This window comes from Cucurbita moschata, unplaced genomic scaffold, assembly GCF_002738365.1.
Source record: "Cucurbita moschata cultivar Rifu unplaced genomic scaffold, Cmos_1.0 Cmo_Scf00012, whole genome shotgun sequence".
NCBI lineage: Eukaryota > Viridiplantae > Streptophyta > Magnoliopsida > Cucurbitales > Cucurbitaceae > Cucurbita > Cucurbita moschata.
In genome coordinates, this window is record NW_019268528.1 from 1,482,178 (window position 1) to 1,506,341 (window position 24,164).

General features: G+C 36.2%; 3 protein-coding genes across 5 annotated transcripts in view; 2 read left to right on the forward strand and 1 right to left on the reverse strand.

Annotated features, from left to right (window-relative positions):
- LOC111450621 (5'-3' exoribonuclease 4) overlaps positions 1–8,485 on the reverse strand; it is a 12,506-nt gene extending 4,021 nt beyond the window's left edge. The window contains exons 1-14 of one of the 3 annotated variants that reach the window (XM_023090836.1): positions 8,168–8,485; positions 7,520–7,622; positions 7,364–7,440; positions 7,086–7,277; positions 6,787–6,906; positions 6,611–6,673; positions 6,368–6,511; positions 6,113–6,277; positions 5,871–5,948; positions 5,111–5,197; positions 3,168–3,251; positions 1,354–1,446; positions 618–688; positions 225–353 (exon numbers count right to left, since the gene is read on the reverse strand). In XM_023090836.1, the coding sequence (XP_022946604.1) occupies positions 225–353; positions 618–688; positions 1,354–1,446; positions 3,168–3,251; positions 5,111–5,197; positions 5,871–5,948; positions 6,113–6,277; positions 6,368–6,511; positions 6,611–6,673; positions 6,787–6,906; positions 7,086–7,277; positions 7,364–7,440; positions 7,520–7,622; positions 8,168–8,374 (1,613 nt within the window). In that variant the 5' untranslated portion in view covers positions 8,375–8,485. Of the gene's footprint in view, positions 1–224; positions 354–617; positions 689–1,353; positions 1,447–3,167; positions 3,252–5,110; positions 5,198–5,870; positions 5,949–6,112; positions 6,278–6,367; positions 6,512–6,610; positions 6,674–6,786; positions 6,962–7,085; positions 7,278–7,363; positions 7,441–7,519; positions 7,623–8,167 lie in introns of those variants that run through there. The other 2 variants (XM_023090837.1, XM_023090838.1) reach the window with 2 other exon arrangements.
- A 2,679-nt stretch (positions 8,486–11,164) lies between these two features.
- On the forward strand, positions 11,165–16,383 carry LOC111450623 (cysteine synthase). Its single transcript, XM_023090840.1, has 11 exons — positions 11,165–11,363; positions 12,595–12,656; positions 12,772–12,881; positions 13,790–13,847; positions 14,028–14,291; positions 14,380–14,517; positions 14,608–14,659; positions 14,938–15,017; positions 15,686–15,745; positions 15,879–15,959; positions 16,028–16,383. The coding sequence occupies exons 2-11, from the start codon at positions 12,615–12,617 to the stop codon at positions 16,118–16,120; spliced, it is 978 nt and encodes a 325-aa protein (XP_022946608.1). The 5' UTR covers positions 11,165–11,363; positions 12,595–12,614; the 3' UTR covers positions 16,121–16,383.
- Positions 16,384–18,544: 2,161 nt separating this feature from the next.
- Positions 18,545–22,142, forward strand: LOC111450622 (probable disease resistance protein At5g66900). The gene is made up of 6 exons (XM_023090839.1): positions 18,545–18,713; positions 18,797–19,437; positions 19,536–19,945; positions 20,030–20,388; positions 20,999–21,207; positions 21,301–22,142. Exons 2-6 carry the CDS (start codon positions 18,807–18,809, stop codon positions 22,134–22,136), a joined length of 2,445 nt encoding a protein of 814 aa, XP_022946607.1. The 5' UTR covers positions 18,545–18,713; positions 18,797–18,806; the 3' UTR covers positions 22,137–22,142.
- The last annotated feature ends 2,022 nt before the right edge of the window (positions 22,143–24,164 follow it).

Consider the following 24,164-nt stretch of genomic DNA (forward strand, 5'->3'; position numbering starts at 1 on the left):
AAAAAAAAAAAAAAAAAAAAAAAAAAAAAAAAAAAAAAAAAAAAAAAAAAAAAAGATTCCAACGTCATTCTTTTGCTGGTTTAGCCTTTGAACTTTTTATGGTTTCAATAGAAAGTGCTTCACTTCTTGTAAGCAAAATTCAGATATAATTTAATCTTTGTTAAGCAATATATAACTTCAAAAAGACTAGCAGGATAAAATACAAATAATTAAAAGGAAAAAACCTTGCAGCTGGTAGCGTTCCCATCAGTTGATCAAAAGGTTTAAATGGCTCTCCGAGGAAAAAGGTTATCTCCAAATCAGCCAAGTTTTCAAGGTCAGAGGCAAAAGGTGAATAATGGTAAGGATAATACCTGAACCAAAAAAGCAAGTTTCAATAGAAACATTGACAACGTGACTACTACCCCTTGCCATACAACAAAATACACGAATACCAAACAACTAATTTGCCCTCGTTCTTAATTCAATGGTGGTTTTCAATCAAAACTCAAAAACAAATCCGTAGCCAAGACATTGCATGCATATCCTCGGAAAATTAATGGAAAACTTGAAAACCAAAGAAAATATGGTACTCCGAAGAATACACACATTTGTCACAATAAGGAAATGAATTTTACCATTGCCAAGAGCAAACCCCTGAATAGTAATATCGACAGACCCAACATAAACCCTCCACATACTTCAAGACCTGCACAAAATATGAGCACATCAACTACTTCTGTTCATCAAAACTACTCAAGGGGTATTTATTTCAAGTCATTATTAGTGCTATTTGATAATATTAAAAAAAAAAATCTGCATCCAATTTAAATAATATTTGCCTATTGTTGATGGATTAAAAGCAATGCTAGCTCTCAATCTATTAAGCTACCAAAATTAGAAATATCTAAAATATTCCACGTAGGGAATCCAAAAATGTTCAAGACCTTTAGGACCTTGGTTGAATCTAAAAGCTTTCACCACTAATGTACAACACTTGGGATAAACATATCGACGGTACAGTGCTGGAAAAACAAATCAAAGGCTAGCGCTAAATTAATATTATCTACATATTAAACATTATTCAGGAGTCTTCAGGTTTAGTGGTAGGTAAACCATGGTTTAACCTTACGATTCTGGGAGGATGTATGGTTGGAGACTAAATAATATTCTTTCCCTGCCCTAAATAGGTAGGGGAATAGCAAGAATTCAAAGATGTTTGGAGTACAAATTTTGGAGAGGACGAGACCCACTAAGAATTACATCCTCCAGTAAATAGACAAATAATAATAATAATAATAATAATAATTATTATTATTATTATTATTACTACTATTATTATATTAATGACGCAAGCACAAGGAATGGACTTACCACATCTTGTTTTATTTCAGCAATGTTTTCTGAGTTAGCATTGAACTTCTCAGCATAATACCTCTCCTTGTATCCAGGCTCCCCTAACTTGATCTGGAAAAAGGGAAATGGAAAAGAATACAAGACCCATATTTATACGTCTATCAAAACATATGCATTTCAAACACCCCATCACCATGAAATTACATATAAGCCTTCCAATTCAAAAAAAATCTAAAAAGGAGGAATTTGTTGATCCTTTCAATTCATGGGACCATAAAAATGCCTCACGCATATACACACGCACAGAATTCCTATCCAATTGATATGACTACTCTGTAATATTTTATACATCTAGGCAACTAAAACCAAGAATTAAGAAGAAGCAAAGCATACTCTTCCTAGATTTTACGGTGCTCTGCTTGTTCTAAACTGATGAAGCCTATGCTAGCTTCATCCAAATTCTGGACCAACTTCTTTCTGGATTTAATGATAAGAAAAACTTATCTATCACTTGGCTTGTAAAAATAAAATTTCTCAAAATACTCCAGTAAAAAACATAGCTTACATCTTATAAACAATTTACACATTAGTTCTTTTACGATAACATAGACATAATGCATAAGTGGGACCAAATAGATCCCTGGTACCTGTTATCCCAGTGAATTTTCCTACCAGTCAATCCTACTCATATTTTATAAAGTTGGATTATTCCTACCACGTGTCCATCCATCTATGAAAGATTCTTAAACCAAGTCTTCAATAAAATCACGGTGGGAATGAAAAACTAATATGCATAAGAGTATGGGTGGAGCCAAGAAGGAAGAAGTGAGGCAGTTGCACTTGCATCCCATAAGAGACCAGCCTAAATGTTAAGACAAAAGACTCCAGAGCTCATTGTATAATAGCTAATGGTAAGACTTCAATTACTAATGTGAAGGCAAAAGACTTCAGGGCTCATTTTCTCATTAAAAAAAATGGTAAGACTTAAATTAGTTTCAGTTTAGGGGGTAAAACATTATTTCTCATCAATTAAAAAGAATCTTCAAGTTTTACAATTGAGGGTCCAAGGACAATTAAGAAGTTTTAATACCACAAATTGGGTTTATGTCTAAATGCTTCGTCATGTTTTTTTTTTTTCTTTTTTGTCCCATTGTTCATACAGAGAGCACCACACTTGGAGGAATTGTTGTAATCTTAGGTTGCTCGTGGATTAATAATCTGAAGGCTTAGGACAGCATATTTGCTCTTCTTTGCAGGTATGGTTTCAGAAGGAAATCAAAATTCATTCCGGTCAACCTTCGTAAAAATTCCATCTCTGGAATTTGGTTTGAAAGAATAAAAGGATCTTTGACAACTATGTGCTCCTTGGGACGAAAGCTTTGAGATGATCAAAGTTCATGCGCCTTCTTGGTGTTCTATCAAAACTTTTTTGAATTAATTCTATCACTGGGATTAACTCTAATTTGCTGCCGATGCAAAATACATTCAAAATTTTGAAAAGAAAAATTATATAGACAATAGGCATACACAATACAAATAACATTCAGACCAAAAGAACAACCCCTTTCCTGCCCGCCACCTCTTACTAAAAACACGTGCACAAATTATAGGCAAAATCTTATTTCAAGTGTGAACATGAGGCAAGAAGTAATATCCAGAGAGGAATAAGGACATATATTGGCCAGATGTCTTGCATCAAATAATTGTGAACTCAAGCACTTCAATCAAGACTAACAGGCTAGTAATAATCATATAACCATTAAACCATTAAAAAATGAATAAGTATATGAATACATACAAAACCATTAAGAAATAAACGTGCTAACTAAGACCTTGTCAATTGTTGGAACTGGGGGCGCAGGACCATTTTCTCTTCTAGCTCTACCTCTCATTTCTTCATTATTCTCTTGTGCCTGCTGATCAGCATATTGAATCAGATACTTTTCATCCATGGATACCAATATATTGATTGTGAAAGATATAAATAGCTAGAGACTAAAGATTAGAGTATGGAAAGATATACACACGTGGTAGATAAAGACGTGACATTAATACCTTAAGATACAAATCTTCAAAAGGAAACAAAAGATGCAATGTAAGATTTTTCAAAAACAAATAATCTTTTTTATGTGAAGCTAATGAAATGCACACCTAAGATCTCATCTGTATTTGCATTGGCGGGCAAGTTTAATAAACATAAGGATGCTGGTCCGGTTGATTACAAAAGTGTTCTTCAAGTAGAAAAAATAAATGACGGTGATGAAGAAGAAGAAAAGGTAGCAACAAAATTCTTTACTATTGAAAGCCCAAAGAGAAGTATCCAAATACATTCAACCGAAAGTGTAACAAGATTCAAATGAGTCTCTGCTATTAGCAACAAATTCAAATGCATTATTGGCTATTCAAGTTTTTTTTACTAATCACAAATAAATAAATTAATTATAATCTTTATACTTCAAGAGTCTTTTACTAAATAATAAACTTATTTAGGCATACGAAATCTTGTAAAACCTTGAGAAATAGTATAGGTTTTCTTTAAAGCTACTAGAATCTAGCAAAACATGTTCATGTCCTTAAAGTATGCCTTCTGAGGGATATGAGAATCTTTGAAAGAACCAGGAGGACAATCTATTGAATTCAAACGATACTCTAACTTCAAAGAATCAAGTGTGAGGTAATCAAAAAGGTCATCCAAGTACAAGATATTAGCATCAAAACAAATGCATCATACAACAGATGGCTGTGCAGTTAGTAAACCAAGGGGTGACTTTGTAAGTCACGTTAGGCTAATATATATGTTTCTTATCTCCATCCTTTTTGTATCTTCCTCTCAAATTTTCAATGACCAAATGAAATTTTGTTCCATACGTATTCCATAAGGTAGAATCTATTATTGTCATGTTTCCCTTTAAAATTTCTACTGCCCTCCTTCCAAACTCCAACAGATCTCTACCTCCAGATCACTCGATACAGAAGTGCTCAATGTTCGATGGAAAACTTGAGAAGACATTATAACTATAAATATAAGCAAGCATCATGCAAATTATTGAGCCACAAGTTTAAAGGAAGCAAACTTAATATTTACTGGATTTTCTATAGCGACCCATGCCCGGGATTCGGAATCCGGATTTTGGCACCTAATGGCCTCGGCATTCCTTTGCAACCCTACGACATGGCCACATTACCTACTCGTCGCTTCTTAAGAATGAAGACTATCCTCACAAACCAATACGAGTCCTTCTAGCATGCCATTACCTACTCCTCGCTTCTTAAGAATGAAGACTATCCTCACAAACCAATCCTTCCAGCATGCTTTGTCATCACTCACATGCATCCCAAAAATATTTCTAGAAGGTCACCCAACATAGAATTGCTCCAAGTAAAACATGTTTAACCATGGAGTTCTCATGATTGAGCCATAAAAAAGAAAAGTACACCTTGTTGGTAATAGGTAGTGGTTTGCAATTATTTTAAGCTTTTTTTAGCTAAGTTATCCTACCCTCAGGATACCAATCCTCATTTTGATGTAGCCTCCGTTCATTCATGTACCCCTCCTTTACTCGAGTGTCACATTTTTTAGTTTTCATATTAATGAACAACAAATTTAAAGGAAACAAACTTATTGTTTACTACATATTTTATAGGTTTCAGTCTTCATCGGGATTGGTTGAGGATGTGTCGAAACTGAGCACTAACTAAACTAAGCAAAACAAATAGTAGATAAGATTCAAAATGCTCTGAACGATAACAGGCAGAACAAGAGATAGCACAAGACCTGCTGAATTCGGGCTCTTTTTTGAAAGATTTGTTCTTCGTGTACAGATACAGCTTGGATAAAATGCTCCACTTTATCTAACATAACCTAATAAGTTCACAGGAAAATAAAGATGCTCAGAATAGAGCTTGATTATTATACACGCGCACACAAAATATTTCACAAGAGAGAAGAAAAGTGAGAAAGTAACAGGAAAGAGTTCCACGATGCATAACCCTTAACAATCAATTGAAAGAACTCCATGATGCGTGGAATATCCTAGCTGCCCCACTTCAAAGAATAAAGAGCAAGCAAAATGAAATTCTCCTATACCTAAGATTATTTTCTTTTTAACAATAGATATATAGCATACCATAAATCCAAAAAAAGGAGGAATACACAGATTTGACAAGGAGATAGGAATCAAATCCCAAAGCCTCAAAAAGGGAACTCTATACATGTAAAAAAATGTAGGAGTGTTATAGAACAACACTCTTATTGATCATTATATAAACAATATGATGAGAAGATGGTAGATTATTTCAACCCAGCACAATGGCACTTTACAGAATTATCTAATTGAGAAAGAAAAAAAATAGCTACTTTTCAATTCCAATGAGCAGCATATAAGATTTGAACTTTAGCTCTGAAAATACACAAGGTTGACACATTAAAGCAAGAGAAAAGGTTATTAAGAAGTAGAAAAAATGGTAGACATAAGTTAGAAACGAGCAATAAGTTCAGATGATCAAGTTTGCAAAAAATAAGAATAGACCATTACCTCACCCGCGTCAGTAAGATAACCACCCATAGCAGGAAATTCCTTTCTATATATGTGCATCAGCAAATTAATAGCACCCTGAACCAGAAAAGTAAGTCATGATACGATTGTTAAAGATAAAAATTATGGAAAAGAGGCAGTATATGACTTTACAGCCCTCAAAGCACTGAACTTGGGTATTTAGCCATTTAGGAAACAAAGAAATAACAGTATGCTCCTTGTAAACAGCTAGATCCCCTTACCTCTCTTATCTCCAAGGTTGGCATATGTGGAAGAAAATCGTTGCCAACAAAGAAACACAAAAACACAAAATCATCCACTATCCGCTCGAAATCAACCTCAAAAGGTGGATTGGGAATGTCCAATTCATACTGCAAGTATTCTCGTAAAACCCAAATGTTGAGAAACTGCATAGGGAGTACATCATGTTAGATACAGCAAGACATACTAAATAAGATACATTGAACCTTTGAAATCAAGATAACATATTCTCCAACCTGATATTTCTTTTTATGAATTGGAGTTTCATCGGCTGCATTCCAATCTTCTGGACCATCAGACTTTCCACGACACTCAGCTGCAAAATGACCAACTTTGCCACAATTGAAACATTTTTCCTGTTGCCCTGGTAGCATTATTACCTGCACGACTAATGTGTGTATTCAGTAATCGATCAATTTGAAGCAGGAGATCAGCTAGAAGTTAGAAATACATAACCACTCATAAGACAGTCAACTGACCTCTCTTAAAATTGAAAAGTGAATCTCGTGTGTTGCTAGACTAAGCATAATCAGATCTGCATCCTGAAATTAATACACAAAAACAGGAATTATAATGTAATAACTCTTTCTGCGCACACAGCCAAGAAGCATTAAAGAAAAGGAAAATATGAAAAGCTAAGATGGAAGTCACTCACCAGACCGTACAGACAATGTCGAGTGTTTGGATCAAAACCAGGCAAATTGCGTTGTAGCCGAATGTATGACATAATTTTGTGCTCTCCCTCGCCAGGAACATTTGAATCAGATAGAATAACCTTCAAATAATCATCGAATGCATCCCCATAAATAAACATAGAGAGAGAAAGTATCCTGAAAGCCAGAGGTATAAAAGGTGGAAGATACAGAAAGGATTACTCCACCAATAAGGAATTATCCAATCTTTAAGCCAATTGAAGATGAAAGAATGAGAAGAACAAAAATGTTCCAATCATACCTTCGTAAACCTCCACCCTGGGTTGTGATTTAATCTTGAATGCGCATAATACTGAAGTGCTACGGAGAGCACTGCCATAAATTGAGTTCCGGGAGTGATGACATTAGAGTCACATGTTTCGGGCTTCTCCTTAGGTAATAAGCTTTGCCCATCAGCTTCAAACGCTTTTCTTAATCTTTCTTCTTCAGCTTCCTAACACGTGCAGAGCAAAAAGTCATTAAGATTCCTTCAGTGATCATAAACATACATGATGATAGATGGCATATAAGCAGTCTCACGGCCTCGGCAGCATCTTTTGCAGCTCTGAAACGCCGAGAACGTTGCTGATTCATTTTAGCTCTAGGTGCAACACCATCTGCCAAATTCTAAGATTATTAAAATAGACCTTGCATATAGAGAACAGAAATGCTCCAAGAACCTAAAATATTTCATACCAATTGCCATGTAAAGAACTTTTCTTGGCCGAACCAATGAGAAGAGATGGTCAATGTAATCGAAAATGGATTTAAATACATCGTCATATGTAGCTGGTGGAGGCTGAACATGTAAATCAAACACAAATCATCAGCAACAAATTTCAACAATTCTTACAGAAAATAAATCTAAGATGGAGGCCGATTCAGTAGCGTCACTCGTCAGCATTCCTAATAGTCCAAATCAAAACCACGTCTATTCACAATTCTTTCTGCCTTACAATTTTTGAATTCGGAAAGTAAATGTTCATTTCAAGAAAAAAAAACCATGCGTTGTTCTAAATCAAATTTACTTCGCTTTGTGGAAAAAAAAACGACGATATCTGATATCCAGACTCCGCATTAGACAAATTCCCACGCCAGAGACCACAAGCTAGAATTTAAGACAGAGAATTATCCTTTTCAACATCTAAATTTCGCAAAACCCTCCAAACACTCTGATATTCTGCCAACACTGCGCTACTCTACGAGACATCCAACACACATATACATCAAAGAAACTCAAGCTTGGCCACATAACGCAACTATAATGCTCATTTCCCCTCGCAAACCAATCCCATTACAATCTCAAAACTGAAGCCAATGTAAAGGAGGTCAAGAACTAAATACCTTGCCTTCAGGATGAAAGCACGGATGAATTATGCCATTCATATCCAAATACAAGTTGTCAAACTCCATTCCATTAGGGTTAGGCTTGGAGACGTCGATCGGCAAGACGACCCCGTTGGGGCCATCAACTGGCTCTTCCTCGACCACATCGGCGATCGACCGGGGGTACCGGTCGGCAAGCCACCTGTAGAAGGCAGGGACACCCATGGCCGCTGGAGCTCCGGCGAGTCAGTTCAGAGAAGAGGGAATTTCAAGATCTGTAAAAAGCTTCTATTGCAGACAAGTTAAGGTACGGATGCTTCGGCAAACAAAGAGACGATGGGGAAATTGCAATGTGTTTGGAAACGAAGATTGTGTATCCTTATCGTTGACAACTATTTCCTTTCACCATTTTTCATTTGTTTGCAATTTTTACCTAACCTTTTTTATTTGTTGTAATTTTTTACCAAATGATTTAATTTTAATTTTATTTTATTTTATTTTATTTCGCTTCCCAAAATGTTTCATATCAACAGAGATAGTATTTCTTCTGGATTATAAACTCATGATCATGCTCTAAATTAGCTGATGTGAGGCTTTCATCATCCAACAGTTTCTACCATAAGAATGTTTTGTTCCTATCTCCAACCGATGTGTGATCTCACAATCCACCCCCTTCAAATCCGAGTGTCTTCGTTGGCACACCGCTCAGTGTCTGGCTCTAATATCATTTGTAACAGTACAAACCTAACGCTAGCAGATATCGTCCGCTCTGGATCGTTACATTTCGTCGTTAGCCTCACAATTCTAAAACGTGTCTGATGGGATAAGGTTTTCACATTCTTATAAATACTGTTTCGTTCCCCTCTTCAATCGATGTGAGATCTCGCACTATAATTCAACAATTTCGTAGTTAGGTCAAAGGTTTAAAGCCACCCCTAAAACTAAATATTTAAAAAATTTGTTAAATGGCCGCTAAACTTTTAATTTTGTCATTATTACCCCGTAACTTTTTGTTTTTTTGTTTTATTGTCTTTTTAACTTTTTTTCAATTGTCACCTACCAACTAAATATTTAAAAATTTTGTCGAGACATAGATGAGTCTCGGATTCATACCTAGAGCGGGTGCAACTGTCCCAGATAGAGGGGCAGCTCGTAGTTGTTGAAAAAAATGAGTTTTAGTTTCATATCTAAGTACTTCCTAAATATATGCGTGTTATAAGCGGGAGATAGCATATGACAAACAATAGCAAAATATATAATGAATTTGAGTTAAAATCTTGACTCGAAAAATAAATAAATAGACATTAATATTTTAGTGTTAAAAAAAATGAATAAATGACTCAAAACGTGAGATCTTACATCGAACAAGAGGGGAATGAAACATTAACTATAAAGATGTGAAAACCTCTTATACAGGCACGTTTTAAATTATAAAGGTGTGGAAATCTCTTATACATACACGTTTTAAAATTGTGAGTATGACGACAATACGTAACGGGTCAAAACAGACAATATTTATTAGTAGTGGGTTTGAGTGGTTATACAAATAACTCGAACCCAATATATTTTTTATTGGACAATTGCACAAATAACCCGAACCCAGTTTTTTTTTTTTAATCGTGTTTGATTGATTTCATTAGAAAAATGTGGAAAAAAATAAATAAAAACCGACTCAATTTGAACAAAAATTATCTGAATTTTGACAAAAAGAAAATTACAATCGAGCAAAAAAAAAAAAAATATCTCAACCTATTCAATCCAACTCGACGAGCCTATCCAATCCAACGGGCGGACACTCTCATCATAAGACAAAACAAAAAAAAAAAAAAAAAAAAAAATTTGATTACGAACGACATAGTCAACAAACAAAGACAGCCTAGCAAAGTTAGGATCCGATTTTGATTGTTGCTTTAATTGCCAAATGTTGCATTTTTTCAACCTTATCAAGAACATGGCACGTTATACTATAAATATATTTTAAAATACAATTTATTAAAATTATTTATAAAATTATAACATGTAACATAGTTTAATACAATCATTACCTGAATAATTATGGGCTTTCAATGTAACACCTGCATTATTGAGTATTTATTATTCAACAATATACACTTAATATTACTTACTATATATCATTCTATTCATAATTATAACAAAATTTATTAATTATGATATTTTGAATTTAAATTCTTTATTATCGACTAATTGAAGGGCACATTTGACATTTCATCACGCCCATTCAAAAGTCAAGCTTCCATGTACCTTATCTTAAAATTGCACCAATAAAAAAATTATTAAATATTTAATTTTTAATGGAAATATTAAATAAAACATGTGGATAGCAAGTACTTCCCTTCCTACATAATTCAAGTGTTTTTTTTAAATTTAATTAATTAAAAAAAAAACTCATAGTTAATTGCATTTTTTCAAAAAATATTTATATATAAAAACTTTATTATAATTTTTTACTATATGTTCAAATTTAGAATTTAACTTTATCATATTTTGATGATGCTGTAAAAAGGTTTAATTAAAAAAAAATTAAATTCAGAAGCCAAATTAAAAATATGAAATAAAAAAAATTCAATTATATTATGGATAATTACATAAATGACGTGGAAAAAGAAATAAAACGACTTTTTTTTGGCTTTTAGTTTTCATTTTCCATTTTAAGAAGCAACTCTGTTTTTTTTTTTTTAAGAAAATAACAACACAAGAATCCGGTTTTTTTTTGGATTAAACCGATTTTAAGTCGGTTTATTTTATTGGCTTGGTCATGTTTTTAGGTGGATGATGTGGCATTTTTAAAAATGAAATAATAAAAAAGCAATATTATTATTTTTTTGGTCTAAATTAATAAAAATATTCTTAATTTTTATACTTTATCTTAAAATATATATAAATTGTCGGAGGTTTCGTTAATATTATTATTCTAAAACAATAAAATAGAAAAAGAAAAAAAAAAATTTAACTTTGAGCTATTTTTAATAATTTAATAATATTTTAATAATTAGGTGTGATAGAAAACAAATCGAACCGGACCGGGTCCATTACTTTTAACGACAATAGCCGCGGAAGGACGGAAATCTCGAAAAGGTAAGAGAGTCTTAAAGCCGGACGTCTTCCTTTGTACACTCATTCGTGTATAAAAGTAGGAAAATCTTAAGTCCATTTCTTCTGCCCTGCTCTCGGATTCTCAGATAAGTTTTTTCTGGTGAGAGTTTCGATCTCGTTTGCTTGTCATTTTCATCATCTTGTTTATTAGCTTCTTCCTATTTTCAGACAGATTGTTGTTTTGAGCAAGTTCTGGGAATTTGGGTATCAGTTTGCCGTGAAATTTTTCAACATTTCGACTGTTTCTTGTGAAATTGTTTGTGTGTTGGTTTTGTTTCTAATGAGTTTCTTAGTTTTCTGGTTTTATTCTTTACTTTTGTGTGTGTGTGTGTGTGTGTGTGTGTGTGGAATTTGTATGGTTATCTTGGGTTACCTTGTTTTGCATCTTTGTCTTTTCCTCAAACTGATATCTCATATGAACTTGGGAATGAATTGATTGGCTGGTTGATATAATCTATGTTTGTTTTGGAATTTGGGTTATCTTTTTGTTCATTTTGAGGTCTTAAGACAAGTTTCCTTAATTAAACGTATTGGAGTAGAATTTGGGTTACCTTTTTTACTTAGAATCAAGTCTTTTGGTTTGTGTGCTTTGTTAGATGAACACGACTCTCCACAATGGTATGATATTATCCACTTTGAGCATAAACTCTCATGGCTTTTTTTGGGCTTCCCCAAAAGGTCTCTGACCAATGGAGAGAGGATTATTTGATTATAAACCCATGATTATTCCCTAAATTAGCCGATGTTGGACTTTCATCCAATATCCAACACCTCTCCTCGAACAAAGTTTGCCTCCCCTTAATTGAGGCTCGACTCCTTTTTCTTTTGGAGTCTTAGTCATTTTTTACTATGCCCTTCGAGGCGGAAGGCTCGACTCCTTTTTCTTTTGGAGTCCTTTGTTCGACATTTGAGGATTCTATTGACATGACTAAGTTTAGGGCATGACTCTGATACCATGTTAGATGAACACGACTCTCCACAATGGTATGATATTGTCCACTTTGAGCATAAGCTCTCATGGCTTTGCTTTGGGCTTCCCCAAAAGGCCTCAGACCAATGGAGAGAGTATTTTTTTATTATAAACCCATGATCATTCCCTAAATTAGCCGATGTGGGACTTTCATCAACATCCAACATGCTTGATCAAATTGCATAAAAGGATTCCAATCGTGTTCATCGTCTATTCTCTGATTCTCAGTTGTTGAACAGTTTAGAACAGTGGGAAGTTCATTTCTTCAAATTTTATGCCAATAACTGTACAGTATGCATAAACATGTTGTCTGAAGTGTATTTGCTTTGATTTTCTGATATCTAATTGTTTTTTTTTCCAGCTGCATAGTTGTTGCTCAAAATGGTTGATGCGAAGTGTACAATAGCTAAAGATGTTACTGAAGTGAGCCACTGCCTCCCTTTCCCTCTTCTTTCTCATGTGGATCTATGGATTGGTTTAGATTATTACCAAGAACTTCAACTCATTCCATATCTTTTTCATATCTTAATATTTTCAGCTAATTGGTAAAACACCACTTGTATATCTCAACCGTGTTGTCGATGGGTGTGTGGCCCGGGTTGCTGCCAAGTTGGAGGGGATGGAGCCTTGCTCCAGTGTCAAAGATAGGTACTTTTTTTTATATTTTTATATTAGTTTATGTTTTTTTTTTCTTTTATAATTATAATAACCCAAGAACTGGCCTTATAATTTATGTAACGATATTGATGCTGCATTTTATTGCCACAGCTGAACATAGAAGCGCCATCTTTAATACTTTTGGGGGAAACCATATTTCATTAAGAAGATGAAAGAACATGTCTATTTATTTATTTCTCGCTGTTTCTGTGCAATTTTATTGTACCGTTAGGTTGTAACTCTGATAAATCGTGTTAGTTTTAAGTTAAAAAACAGATGGGTCTTTTATATTCATGCTGAATGCTATTTCCCGTTGCTTTTTGTGAGATCTCACATCGGTTGGGGAGGAGAACAAAACATTCTTTATAAGGGTGTAGAAACCTCTCCCTAGTAGAAGTGTTTTATAGAAGTGTTTTAAAAACCTTGGGGGAAGCCCGAAAGGGAAAGTCCAAAGAGGACAATATCTGTTGGTGGTGGGCTTGGGCTGTTACAAATGGTATAAGAGCCCGGTGAGCCAGTGAGGAGGCTGAGCTCCAAAGGGGTGGACACGAGGCGGTGTGCCAGCAAGAACGCTGGCCCCCCGAAGGGGGTGGATTGGGGGGGTCCCACATCGACTAGAGAAGGGAACGAGTGCCAGCGAGGACGTTGAGTTGGATTGGATTGTGAGATCCCACATCGGTTGGAGAGGAGAACGAAACATTCTTTACAAGGGTGTGGAAACTTCTCCCTAGCAGACGGATTTTAAAAATCTTGAGGAAAAGCCCAAAAGGACAATATTTGCTAGCGGCGGGCTTGAGCTGTTACATTTTCCTTCTCCAGTTTCCTTCCGGTTACACTTCTATTAGAATCTAGAATTTTCTGCAACAATTGTGATAAGGAAAAATTTTCTTGCCTTTCAGGATTGGATATAGCATGATTTCAGATGCAGAGAAAAATGGTCTTATCACTCCGGGGGAGGTTAGCAATTCCAAATGGTCTTTAACATCTGATTGTAACTGTGTCTGATATGCACACTGGATGGCATTTTCGAGACATTGTTACAGCTCTTACTTTGATTACGCATAGGACTATTGGCATTATAAATTTGTCTGTTCTTTTTCCGGGGGGTGGCTGATTTACTTTTCCCCCCTTCTATAGAGTGTCTTGATCGAACCTACCAGTGGTAATACTGGTATAGGCTTGGCCTTCATTGCTGCTGCCAAGGGTTACAGGCTTATAATAACCATGCCTGCATCAATGAGTCTTGAAAGAAGAACCATTCTTCGAGCTTTTGGTGCTGAACTGGTTCTCACAGATCCAGCTCGAGGGATGAAAGGAGCAGTTCAGAAGGCCGAAGAGATAAGAGACAAGACACCTAATTCTTACATCCTTCAGCAATTTGAAAACCCTGCTAACCCGAAGGTATCCTCTGAGTTACCTCTGAGTTAATTCAATGTGGGACATCATTTTCTGTTTGAGAGATTTATGTTATCTTTTCACGTTTTTTCAGATCCACTATGAGACCACCGGTCCGGAGATCTGGAGTGGCTCAGGTGGGAAGGTTGACGCATTTGTCTCTGGTATAGGGACTGGAGGTACCATGACAGGTACGGGGAAGTACCTCAAAGAACAAAATCCCGACATTAAGGTTTGTTATTCCTTGTCATCAGAACTCTTGTATTGCTGTTATCTGAGACAAGCCGCCTTTTGATGTGTTCTCTCCCCTTCTATGCTTTAGTTATATGGTGTAGAACCTGTTGAAAGTGCAATTCTATCCGGAGGAAAGCCTGGTGAGTCATTCATTATCACGTTGGCCATGTTTCCTACAATGTTTTACTATAATCTTTGCGGTTGCTTCCTTGTCATGTATGTCACGTTCCGGTACATAAACTGGTCATTTTATTTCCACAATGAGCATAAGTCAACGGTAATTGATATGTACTCCTTCCCTTGAGGTCGGAGATTCAAATCACATGCCCCACTTGTCACACTAAAAAAATAAAATCGGTCTTTATGTTATATGGTGTATACCTTTAAGGAGTGTGTATTCTATATGTGAACTTTACAGGGCCACATAAAATCCAAGGAATAGGAGCTGGCTTCATCCCTGGAGTTTTGGATGTCAATTTGATCGATGAAGTTGTTCAAGTAAGCATCAAACATTTAATAAATTCTTTCAATAGACATTGGTAGTGCGTGACAATGCCTCAAATGGTTTAACTTACTGGCACATATTTCTCTAATTTTTATACGATGAGTGAGAGTAACCGCGAGATCTCACATCGGTTGGAGAAGGGAACGAAGCATTCTTTATAAGGGTGTGGAAACCTCTCCCTAGCAGACACGTTTTAAAAACTTTGAGGGAAAGCCCAAATAGGACAATATTTGCTAGCGGTAGGTTTAGGCTGTTACAGTAACCTCTCTCTATATTCATCTTTTTCTCTCCCGATCGAAATATTTGCATGCAAGAGAGATCCCAATTCCGTGTATCCGGTTAAGCAAGCCCCACCGCCTCCACCCAGACAAAAAAGGTGAGCATCGGGAGCGAAAGGTTGCTTGACGCGTTAGCGCTGAAATAAGGGCGCTCCCACCCCATTCAATGTAGGACTTCTCAATTCTTGCGATTCCCCCGGCCCCTTTAGCTTATTTTAAAATCAGAGACTCAAAAACGGGGTTCCCTGTCTATCCACAGTTCATTCATTTTATAAATGGACAATAACTTCTCAGAATTTTCTGTCCTTTGATGTTCAACGATTAGTCAGACCTTTAAGCACCTCTCATGCATCACCGAGTTTAATGCTAGAATATATTTGTAGGTATCAAGTGAAGAAGCTATTGAAACTGCAAAGCTGCTTGCATTGAAAGAAGGTCTACTGGTAGGTTGGAGCATAATGGAGATATTTTATTCTATGTTCATCACAATCTCTTGAACCAATCAGGCTTGAGATCTGATTTTCAAAGCTTTCTTCTGGTCTTTCTCTATGCTATGACAACAATGTTTGCATGCAGGTTGGTATATCATCTGGTGCCGCTGCCGCTGCAGCAATTAAGGTTGCAAAGCGACCAGAAAATGCTGGAAAGCTTATTGTTGTAAGTGCTCCTTTTCATAGCTTGAATGGATTCCTCCACTTCTCTTTACCATTGCAAATCTGAAACAGGTGGTGTTCCCGAGTTTCGGAGAACGATACCTCTCAACCGTGCTGTTCGAGTCTGTGAAACGAGAGACTGAGAATATGGTTTTCGAGCCATGAGAGGTTTCGATAATACTTCTCGACTTCAAATGGAGCGAGCCAGTTGACATTCCCTGCAGATATCCCATTAGCAAGGCAAAAAAAGTGAACTTCAGACTGTTATGTTTAGCTTTGGATGTTTTAATTTGAGAACTTGTTTTCTGATTGACTTCTTTCTGTATGGTTTGCTCAGTTTTAGTGTAAGAACACAGATGCAACTGAGAATAAGGACCATTGAATAATGCTTTGAATGAGTAATTTGTTTATGAATAATTGGGTAGAAATGTTATTTGATTTCTATTTTGAAAAATTATATTTGAAATTGTTAAAAAATTATTTTTAAGTGTTGCTCGATAATAAATGTATTTAAAAAATAATTATGAAATTAAATTTAAAAAAATTATCGTACGAGGTCTTTTGGAGAAACCCAAAGTAAAGCCATGAGAGCTTATACTCAAAGTGAAGAATATCATACCATTGTATAGAGTCGTGTTCATAGTCATTTTCGATAGAAAGACAGTTGAGAGTCGTGTTCATTTAACATGGTTACAGAGTCATGCCCTAAACTTAGTCATTTTCAATAGAAAGACAGTCGAGAGTCGTGTTCATCCCTAAACTTAGTCATTTTCAATAAAAAGACAGTCGAACCTTGGTCAGGGAGAGACGTACTTTGTTCAAGGGAAGGTGATGGATGAACTAATTTAGGGAATGATCATGGGTTTATAATCAAATAATAATCCCTCAATTGGTATGAGACATTTTGGAAAGCTCAAAACAGAGTAGACGTATGATATTTTGTGATTCCTAACAAATATATATACTAACAACAAATTCAGAAAAGTTCAATTTAACCGCACCTAGTTTAAGTAAGCTCGTGAACCAATCTAATAAGTAAACTTTTCACTTATGGAACACAATCCAATCCAAATTTGAATTGGGTTGATTGAATTCTTCGAATCATTATGTTTTTTGAACGCCCTTACAATAAAACGAGTGGATTTGAAACTATTTAAAAAAAACAAGGCACTTTTTCAATTTATTGCATTGCATCCCTTGGAGTGGTGGACAAACGTGCATCGTTCTTCTCGAACAATTTATATACGTGCATAGGTTGTTCGGGAAGAAAAACGCCCGTCTATTTGTTCGGAGCTAATTTAAAATTAAAATCGTATAATTTATTTAATATAATAATGAACCGTTGAATTTGAGTGACGCAGTTGATTTTGTTTGTCTTGTATACAAGACAAAAAGAGTGCCGTATTTTTATAAATAACAATATATTTTTTAAACTTAAATAATGATTATAATATATAACAACGTGATGTTCTCATTTGACTTATGGACCTTCTTTTATTACATTCACACACCAATGACCAAGAAATTTCACAAGGTTTTAAATATGATACGAGACATAAACTGTAACGATCCAGATCCATCCTAGCAGATATTGTCTTTTTTGGGGTCAGATATTGTCCTCTTTGAGTTTTCCCTCATTTCTGGGGTATATTGTCCTCTTTGGGTTTTCCCTCATTTATGGGGCTGCTAACCGTTTGGGTTTTCCCTTTCAGGCTTCCACTCAAGGCTTTAAAACGCGTCTGCTAGGGGAAGGAAGGTTTCTCGGGCTGCTAGCCGATATTGTCCTTTTTGGATTTTCCCTTTCGGGCTTGCACTCAAGACTTTAAAACGCGTCTGCTAGGGGAAGGTTTCCACACCCTTATAAATGATGATTTGTTATTCTCTCCAACCAATGTGGGACATCACAATCCACCCCATTCGGGGCCTAGCATCCTCGCTGGCACTCTTTCCTTCCTCCAATCGATGTGGAACCACCCCCAAATCCACTCATTTGGGGCCAGCATCCTTACTGCACACCGCCTTGTGTCTACCCCCTTCGGGGAATAGCAAGAAGGCTGGCACATCCGGTATCTGACTCTGATACCATTTGTAACAACCCAGATTCACCGCTAGCAAATATTGTCCTCTTTGGGCTTCCCCTCAAAGCTTTAAAACACGTCTGCTAGGGGAGGGTTTCCATACCCTTATAAAGGGTGATTTGCTCTCCTCCCAAACCAATGTGAGACATCACATAAACTTTTTGACATAGTCGATAGTACTCTTTATAATCTAAAGCGGTTGCGAGCTGTAGTCTTATTTTTTGGTCGATTGGGTCGGCCCTACCAAAATATTGTCAACCTACAAATCGAACCAAATTTTCGAGTCTCAAATCGAAAATAATCTAAAACCGCTCGAAAATATATATTTATAATATTTTATTTAGGTCAAAATTTGTTTGATTTATGAGGTTAATTTAATGAAATAATTTGGAATTTCTAAATGTAAAGACCTAATTATATATTTAAAAAATGTAATTATAACTGTTTAACTATAAAGAAAAAAATATGACCACCTTTTTCGCACGTACAAAGACAGATGTCCACGTCATTTCCAAGTAATTTCAGAAGCCGTCTTCAAGCCTTATGAGTAGCTACTCGTTGCTCCGTCGAGTCCAGGCTTATGAGCTAAGCAATTGGCTACCGTTAACGGCGGAACTCCGACGATCTAGCTGAGAATCTCGCCTGGATCGAAGGCGGAGCTCCAAGGACAAGCTATAAAGGTATCTGATACTTGGATGCTTGTTGGATTATGTTTCTGGTTTTGCGATCGTCAAAGTTGGTTTTGAGTTTTGTCTGAAAACAGGAGGAAGAGAATGGCGGGAGCGTTAATTGGTGGCGCGGGATTGGGCGTTCCATTTAACGAGCTGGCGGCCATCTTGAAGAAATTTGGCGAAAGGGCGATGAACTTCGATCCTGTTCTCAAGGAGATCCAATCCAAGGTAAATACCATAATTCCTCTGGTTGCGGAAATAGAGGAGCTTAATGAAGCCCTGGAGTATCCAAAAGAAGAATTGGAGAATTTGAAAAAGACATTAGAAGTTGCCAAAAAGCTAATTCCTCGGTGTGTCGGATTGTGGAAGTATAATTATCTAAGGAAGTCAGATTACACAAAGAAGCTGCGTGAGTTGAACTCCGAAATTGGAAGTTTCAGGGACATTTTGTTGATTCAAACGGCTAGAGACGGGAAGAAGACCATGAAATTAGCGTCTGAAATCAAGGACGTCGTTCACAGGATTGATAGCAAGTGTGAAATAATCAACACGGTGGATTTAAGTGTGGCAGTTCCTGAGATTGAAGGAGAATGTGTTGGATTGGAAAAGCCAGTTGAGAGATTAAAGACGAAGCTCTTCAAAGATGGGGTTCGATTGTTGGTAGTGACTGCTTACGGAGGTTGTGGAAAAACCACTCTGGCCGTAAGGTTTTGTCACGACAAGCAAGTCAAAAGTAAGTAACTAAAACCATTTTTCTGAAGAACATATGTTACAAATTTAAAAAGTTATGTGCAGTTCTTACAGATGCTTTCTGATTCATCCTTTTCACAGATAAATTTCAGAAAAACATACTTTTCCTCACTGTTTCAAGCAAACCAGATACGAAACTTATCTTAAAATCTATAATTCAAAGCCTCGGGAGGTTTGTAGTATCTGATTCTGTAAACGACGATGAGGCATTCCGGCATTTAGAACAACTGATGGGTCAATCGAGTCGAAATCCTGTATTGTTCGTGTTGGATGATGTTTGGGAAGGTCCTGAATCAAATAAGCTTCTTGAAAAGTTCTCGCGAATGCCTAACTGCAAAATTTTGGTCACCTCTAGAAACAAGTTTCCTGCATTTGGTGAGCCATATGCTTTGGAACCTTTGAGCGATGAGGATGCTAAGGAGCTGTTCCGTCGTGCGGCATCGTTGGATAACAGAACACGACAGTTCCCGGATGAACAAATTGTAGAAGCGGTAATTGACCTACACATTTGATACCCCCTCCAACCCTTTCCCATACCTGAAATGTAACTGAATTTTTGGATTACTGAATTGCAGATAGTGAAGGGTTGTAAGAAATGCCCACTTGCTCTGAAAGTGATTGCAAGATCACTTTCGGGTAGAACTGCACCGATTTGGAAAGCTACCGAGAGGAACATATCTAGAGGAGATTTTATCCTGGGTTCTGAGGAAACGCTTCTGGAGTGCCTCAAAAGCAGCTTAGATGCAGTCTCAGATGACAAGATGATACTCAAGGAGTGTTTCATGGACTTAGGTTCATTTCCTGAAGACCAGAGAATTCGTGTTGCTACGTTTATTGACATTTGTGCAGTGTTGTATGAACAAGATGAATGCGAAACATTGTCGAACCTTGATGAGCTCTTCACCCGGAATCTGGTTAACACTGTCTATTTGAGGTAAAATTCTGGGACTTCCGATTTGTGTTTGGTTTATGTTGATCTTGCTTCTTGACTATGTAGTTGATGATACTTGTAGTAAAAACTGTGTTTTATTATAGTTTTATATGCACGATATTGAAGATTGTTGGGAGGGAGTCCCACATTGGCTAATTCAAAGAATGATCACGGGTTTATAAGTACGGAATACATCTCAATTGGTATAGGTATGAGGTCTTTTGGGGAAACTAAAAGCAAAGCCACGAGAGTTTATGCTCAAAGTGGACAATATCATAGCATTGTGAAGAGTCGTGATTCTATCTTGTTAGACTCATTTGAAGAACTGTAAACATAAATTGATCGTTGATGTACGCCAAAAAGAGTATTACAAATTATCTCACTTAACGTTTGCTTTATGAAGAGAACAAAAAGGAACACTTAGAAGAAGCATATTCTAATATTGATTTATCCTCCTTTTGTTCTACGAAACAGTTTCTAAATAATGATTAACTCAATCTTAACGTATAAGTATCTGAGTATACACATAGCTCCAGCAAGAGCTGTGGTCTTGCTTGGTAACCATTTGTTTATGAATTTGAAGTTCTGTTGTCTTGTTTTGATTATTCTCCAGAAATGAAGCACATGAAGACGATTACTACAGCGAGTCCTACATTACACAGCACGATATACTTAGACAGTTGGCGGTTCATTTGACTAATGAGCAGCGCATAGACCAAAGAACAAGATTGTTTGTGGATATTAGCAGAAATGAATTCCCGGAATGGTGGTCTAAAAAAGAGATGCAACCCGTGAAAGCCCGCCTTTTATCCATAACAACAGGTCCCCCTGTGATCTCTCTCTCTCATGTTCTGATATTTCATATTCATTATCTCTTTGTTCGATCTAACGGTGAATGAGATGTTGATGGTGCAGATGAGATGTTCTCATCTTGTTGGCCTGACATGGAAGCGCCTGAAGTTGAGGTATTAATTCTTAATCCTGGGTCTAAAACTTACGAGTTGCCTGAGTTCGTGAAGCGAATGAATAGATTGAAAGCTCTGATAGTCAGGAATTACAGGTCGTTTCCGACTGAATTGACAAGTGGTTATCAAGTAATGAACTGTTTGTCAAGGCTAGAAAGAATCAGTCTCGAGCGAATTTCAATTCCTTCTTTTAGTAACCATAACCTGAAACCACTGTTACATCTGAAGAAGCTATCCTTCTTTATGTGCAAAGTTGATAGAGCTTTCACGAACTGCTCGATCCAGATCTCGTGTGTATTGCCCAACTTGCGCGAGATTTCCATAGATTTTTGCAACGATTTTGTGGCTCTCCCTATTGGACTATGTGAAATTGTGAATTTGGAGAAACTGAGCATTACAAACTGTCATGAATTATCATCGTTGCCTGAGGAACTTGGGAAGTTGATTAATCTAAAAACTCTAAGGCTTAGATCTTGTATTCATTTGGAGAAGTTGCCTGAATCAATCTCAATGCTCCATGAATTAGTGGATCTTGACATATCTCATTGTGTTGGCCTTACCAAACTTCCAGATAAGATTGGCAACTTGCAGAAGTTGGAAAAGCTTAATATGTGGAGCTGTCCTATCATACGCAAGCTTCCAGCATCACTAAGAAATCTAAAAAACTTGAGGAGTGTAGTTTGTGAAGAGGAGATAGCAAAGTGGCTTGATATTGTCTCACCTCGGCTTCGAAATCTCGTTACAGAACACAAGGAAGAAGTCAACTTGGATTGGCTATTAGCATGACTGCTTGTTCGTTTTCTTATACTCGAAATCGAACCCATTTGTTCGTTTTCTTTACGTTTTGTTCGATTCCTAGTGGGTTGGTTGACTTTGCAGAAAAGAGAGGTGTAGTTTGTTTAAGAGCCATTGGGTGCTAGAGTCTAAGAACAATTCTTCAACCATATCCTTCATACTCGAAATCGAACCGATATCCTTCCTTGTCTCCTGACCAAACCAGTTCTTGAACCAACCCACTAGGAATCAAACAAGAAATCCCTTTGGAAGGATATGGTTTTACTTAAGTGGCTTGCTTTGATCCCAAGGCATTTCTTCAACTTCTTCGTGCAAAGAAACTTTCCTTTATTGGTGATACTCAATACAGATAGGCTGTGGCTGAATTTGGAAGCTGTTGATATTTAAAATTTGTCAGGATTCAGGGGAAGAATTATCAAGCAAATCAAATCCGAACTGGTTATATGGGTTCATGTACAGGAATTATCTAGAGTAGAGATCCCAAACTGGCAACATATGGATGAAAGTTCGAAGTTTCTCGAGTTCGGGATAGTCGGGAATCAAACCGAACCATTAACTTTGGGATGATAACGGGTGTATTATCTATTGAGTTATGCTTGGATTGACTTGAAAATTTGAAGGTATGCTTTACTCTTTTTGAAACTCGATAACATGTATGCATATCTTTTAGTCATAATGATATTGCTAATTTGCCGCTAGCTCATAGCACAAAATTGAAACTCACAAACTTTCACTGTGATATTACGTTAAATCTCGGCACGATCGGAGTGTAAAATTTTAGGTTTTAGCAAAATGCTGGAAGGAAATTCAAACCGAAGGTAAAAGGAATATGCAAGATTTTGCATTGTTATCATTTTTGCAATGAAGTTTGAAGATCATCTCAATCATAGAGAGGTAGAAAAATTTGTTGCGTTTTGTATTGAAGTTGATTCTCGTTCTGTGATGTCCCACATTGGTTAGGGAGGAGAACAAAACACCCTAAGGGTGTGGAAACCTTCCTCTAGCGCGTTTTAAAGCCTTGAGAGGAAGTCCGAAAGGAAAAGCCCAAAGAGGACAATATCTGCTAGCGGTGGATCTAGGTTATTACATGTTCGTGATGTCCCACATTGGTTGGGGAGGAGAACAAAACACCCGAAGGGTGTGGAAACCTTCCTCCAGCAGACGCGTTTTAAAGCCTTGAGGGGAAGCCCGAAAGGGAAAGTCCAAAGAGGACAATATCTGTTAGCGGTGGATCTGGGTTGTTATACGTTCGAATTTATCTTTATATTTCGTTTCGTACGAATGTCTAACTTGTATTCTTTTGTTGCCTTTGTTTTAGAACAACGGATGTGAATTATGAAGATTTGAATCTCCAACTTTTAGAAAGAAAAAAAAAAGTATATACTAATTACCACTGAATCATGTTTTGTGTCAATTGCACGATCAATTGTACAACGACCTTATTCCCTCAATTTGTTGAAAATTCTACATCTGTACTACACGATGCAAGAAAACGACTTACTTTCGTCCTTTCGATTATGTAAAAAGAATGAGTCCATAATAGAATTTTTAATACTAAAATTGTGACGATAAGTATAAGGTTGATGTTATATTTTATTTTAGGACATGAAGTGCCATAATTAGTCCAAGCTTTTAATGAATGGGCACTCCTAAACTATGAAGAAAGCCATTATTTCTGACCTTTGGAGCCAAAATAATTCTATGTAGGGACATATGAGGTCAGATATAGGAACCCAATTAAATAAAAAAATAATATATATATATATATATATTCCTTTTTAAATTTGACATGATTTGAATAAAAAAAATACAAAAAATAGTGGCTTAAAAAGTTTTGACCACAATTAATTAATGTGTTCACCAATATTATTAGATAATATTATATTTAAATTAATGAATAAATATTTTACTCTTTATGGGTGGGTCAAAATATTATTATTTATATTATATTATATTCATTTTAATGAGATGGTTTTTTTTTTTTTTTTTTTTTTTTTTTTTTTTTTTTTTTTTTTTTTT